We start from the raw sequence: 4,189 nt of genomic DNA on the forward strand, positions 1-4,189 counted from the left end.
TCTTTGATCATTTTGCTACCATTAACTTTTGTTAATGCTTTCAAAGGATCAACTCCTTTTCCCATCTTCCCACCTTAGTACCAGTAATACAATTTTTGGTTTCTTTGGTTATATATGTGCCCTTTTCCCCCTACAAATAAAAGAGATTGTAGTTCTGTCTTGTGGTTTGTTTCAGCACAGTTTTCAAGGTCTAGCCTTGCGGCATTTAGAGAACTTCATGTCTCTCATGCCTTTTTGTAACTGAAAGTACATTGTGTTATTTGTCACGTTTTATTTGTCTATGTACAGATTTCTGTTTGTTTTTTGTCTTCAGCTCTTTTTGAGGAATTGCCAGACTTTTCTGCTGTGACTGTCTGCATTCCCACCAGTAGTGGATTAGGGTTCTAGGATCTCAACTTGATCCCCTTGGGTTTATTTTGTGATTTGAGCAAAAATTTATAGCACAAATAAACTTTTCCATTCAGCCGCCATTGAATGTCCCTCAAGATAAAAGGGACTTGAGATTAGTGAGGGTGTACAGTATGACTTGGTGGAGACTGACTTGATAGTCCCTGGCAAAGTCCAGGCGTGTTTTGTGAACATTCTAGTACCCAGGATGTAATGGCAATTCATCTGCTGCTGCTTTCCTATGATTTCTTATTTCCAGTGGTCCTTAGTGCTACCTCTTTCTGAGCTGAACAAATTCTGCTTTTTAATCCTGATTATTCTAAAGAATGAGTACCCTTGTTACACTTAAGCCACAGGAGTCCTCTTGCAGTGTTTGCATCCTTTCTGTTCTCATAGAGGTGAGGGGGGAGCACTTCTGTTAACTTTTGCTATCCCCTGAACACAGCAGATGGCTGTTCTTACAGGCAGGATAGTTCTAGCTGTATTCTGCAGACATTAAGGAGCATCTATCCAGAACAGGTTGACTTGATAGGAGGGGTGGCCATTGATGAGTTTTCCTGTTTGTGGCATGTAAACAGTGTTTTTCTCCCTTTTACAGTGTGGCGTTATCAGCCCCAGATTTGATGTGCAGCTCAAAGATCTAGAAAAGTGGCAGAATAATCTGCTCCCGTCCCGTCAGTTTGGGTGAGTTGATTTGTCCTCAGTTAAAGAGGCGATTGCTATGGGTTTCTGTGATGCTGTTTTAAAGCTGTAGTAGTTGTGGCAGTTTCAGGCTTCAGTTTGTGAGGGGCAAGTGGGAACTGAAGTTCGCCTGTTCCTTTATTGCCCCCCTTTTTTCCCCCAGTAGTTCATAGTACGTGTGTGTTAATGTGATTCCCTTTTGGGAACTGAATCACTTCTGGGGAGACTTAGTTTGGATGTTCTTTACTACCACCCACCACAAAATTACCACGCTTGCTACTTCACAGTTAGCACGGGCATAGTCTGTGGTATAATACTAATTTTAAGGCCTCATAGTTGATACATCAGCATCGGCTTTTGGGACATGTTAACAATGATTCTCCTTGTAGCTTGGGAGGTGGCCAGGGTAGGTGGGCTCCCATTGTGCTGCACCAGTAATGTGCCTGTGGTCATGCATGAAATGCATAAGCAGTAGAGACACAGTGGCAGCGTTTCCTTGTTTGAATAGAGCTTGGGGCTGAGGGTAGCTTGGTTTTAGCCATCCTTGTGTGTGTTGTGGGGCAAGACTGACCCTCTGGTCTCTTTGTTTGTTCTCCTCCAGGAGGTGGCTCTTTTGAACTATTTTTTTAAGAATCACTTAAAATAGCTTTTTCTCCCCCCTTCTCTTCACAGTTTCATTGTATTGACAACCTCAGCTGGCATCATGGACCACGAGGAAGCAAGACGAAAACACACAGGAGGAAAAATCCTGGGATTCTTTTTCTAGAGATGTAATAAACAGTGCAAATAAAATGCCTCAGTGAACTTCACTGCTTCCCCTGGGTGGTTTTGCACGTTGATATCAGTGTAATGCCAACGTCTGTGGTTAATTGATGAATGCTATTTCCAAGTGAACAAGGTGGTCTTAACTTGAGCTATCTCTCTCCATCACCATCATGGCCCACTAGAGGAGAGTCTCTGTCCCTGAATGGATAGATCTGTGTTGAGTCCAACTTTCTTTCTCTTAAGTGGTGCCTTTCTGATTGATAGCGCTCAATATGGTTCTTTGTTTCTGGAGTCCTAAAAGATTTCAAAAGTAAAATAGAAAGCGATCTGAAATTGGGAGTATTGGAAGGAGCTCACTACAAAGAAGTGGCTGTCAAGGGTGGCAATTAAAAATTTGGTTAAGAGTGTGGGCTTTGGCTTATTAATGGCCAAAGCAGTGAATTGTATCTGATTATATCTAATGCTGTCTGATTTCACCTTTTATTGTAGAGTATTAATTATTCTAGCAGTTCTGTAAAGTACTGAGACAGTTAATTTGTTAATTTTTCACCAAATATTTAGGCTTTTCAGGGAACATTGGTTTGGAGACTTTGACCAATGATCTGAAGAGTTAGGTGAAATTAAGTTGAATGGTACTCATAGTGTTCTATGAGCAGTAGATCGGAATCCTTTCTTTGCTCTGCTCTTCTCATTTCTGACACTGGAGCCCCAGATGTCACTTTCAGTCCATCTCATTGAGGGTCTTCCTGTCTTTTGTTGACCTTCCACCTTTCCGTGCATGATACCTCTTTTCAAGCAATAGCTTTTCCTAGCAACATGTCCAAAATGAGAGAAAGCTTCACCTTCCTTCTGAGGAGCCCTCTGGCAACACTTTCCAAGACATAACTATTCTTCTAGTAATCCATGGGGGATATTCTGTACTCTTCATCACAACTCAAAGGCATCACTTCTGCCTAAAGTAATGTGTGTGGCTAAACATTGTACAGGCTTGTTTGTGGACCTAAGTTTCCATTTTTCTTGGATATATGATTGACCCTTGAACATCTGTGGTTCAGTTGAAAATCAGTATAATTTACACCGGTTTCAGAACTGCAAGATCTGCTTTTATATAGGGTGGGTTTTATTTTCCCTGTAGTGAGGGTGGGAGGCATCGGGCAGCATTTCCATGTCTTGTACTTGGGGTCATTAGGAATTGGAGTTGGGGGCACCTGAGAAGTGACGGCACATCGTGATTAGAGTAAGTTTACAGAACAAATAGGGTTTTTCATTCAATTCATACAGTTTATGTTACTAACAATCCCAACGTAACATTTCTTGGGGCCTACAAGGAACTGTGCTGCTCATCTGAAGGCGTGGTTCAAATCCATCCACCAGCTGCTCGAGGGACAGTCTCCTGTGCCATTGACTGCCTCTGATAACCAAATGGAAGGTTGGCTATAGGTCAGTCCAACTTATGTTGGACTCTTTCCGCTTAGCCTTTGCATTTGTCCTTTTCTCCCTGTGAGTTTTGTGCTGGATGGATGGACGCTGCCCTTCTGATGTCATAGTTCACTGTTAGCGCTTTTTGAAAGTTGAATCTTAACAGTGATTTTAGTTCCAGGCTTGATAACACATAACCTGTAGTTTCAGGGGTCTCCCCCTCAGATTTTTTTAAAATGATTTTTGTTTTCCTCAATTTTCAGTTCTAAGAGTAATCAGATGGACACCATCATACCACAGGCGGGTGGCAGTTCCAGTGATTCAGTAGTTCTTAAATAGTCACTTTTTTTTTTCATTAGGAGAAACAATAGTAGTTGAACATTGATCAAAGCTGTACTTTTTACACAGGGTTGCCAGGCCTTTCTCAGTTGTACTGCAGGGTAAATTCAAGCTACACCAACATTGAAGTTAGTAGCAGGCTCCAGCTGTCTCCCAGGGCCCCAGCAAGCACCCTTGACCGCCATTGATTGATCCTATTTACAAGGCTCTAAATCTTGACAGCTTTCTCCTCTTCCCAGAGAAGCAGATGGGGTTCAAACCACCAGCCTTTGGTTACTAGCCAAATGCTTGCTTTAGCCAGAGTAAGCAGAGTTGGTACAAAGGGAAAGAAAGAACCAACCAAAATCATTTCTTTATTTCTTTGTAAGAAAGGTCTTTGGAGGTGTGAGAATTTTATGATTGTAAAGAATAACCAGAATGCAATGGCATCTACAGATAAAACACTGCTAGATGAGTTCTGATCAGAATAGGGATTGAGTTCACCTACCAGAGAGCAAGCAGTATGTGGCAAGAGATGCTGGTCACAAAAGAGTGCTAATGTGTGGTCCTGGTGAGGAATTCCTGCTCACTTGTTCTGCAGTTTCCCCCAGAGAAGAGA

At 42.1% G+C, this 4,189-nt stretch overlaps 1 protein-coding gene across 1 annotated transcript in view; it reads left to right on the forward strand.

Annotated features, from left to right (window-relative positions):
* LOC102870431 (40S ribosomal protein S15a-like) overlaps positions 1 to 1,885 on the forward strand; it is a 14,594-nt gene extending 12,709 nt beyond the window's left edge. Inside the window, exons 4-5 of the mRNA XM_006892667.1 lie at positions 986 to 1,071; positions 1,741 to 1,885. Of these exons, the coding sequence (XP_006892729.1) occupies positions 986 to 1,071; positions 1,741 to 1,834 (180 nt within the window). The 3' untranslated portion in view covers positions 1,835 to 1,885. The remainder of the gene's footprint in view (positions 1 to 985; positions 1,072 to 1,740) is intronic.
* The last annotated feature ends 2,304 nt before the right edge of the window (positions 1,886 to 4,189 follow it).

The sequence above is a fragment of the Elephantulus edwardii genome, unplaced genomic scaffold (assembly GCF_000299155.1).
Source record: "Elephantulus edwardii isolate Elephantulus edwardi_28Jun2011 unplaced genomic scaffold, EleEdw1.0 scaffold00117, whole genome shotgun sequence".
NCBI classification, from domain to species: domain Eukaryota; kingdom Metazoa; phylum Chordata; class Mammalia; order Macroscelidea; family Macroscelididae; genus Elephantulus; species Elephantulus edwardii.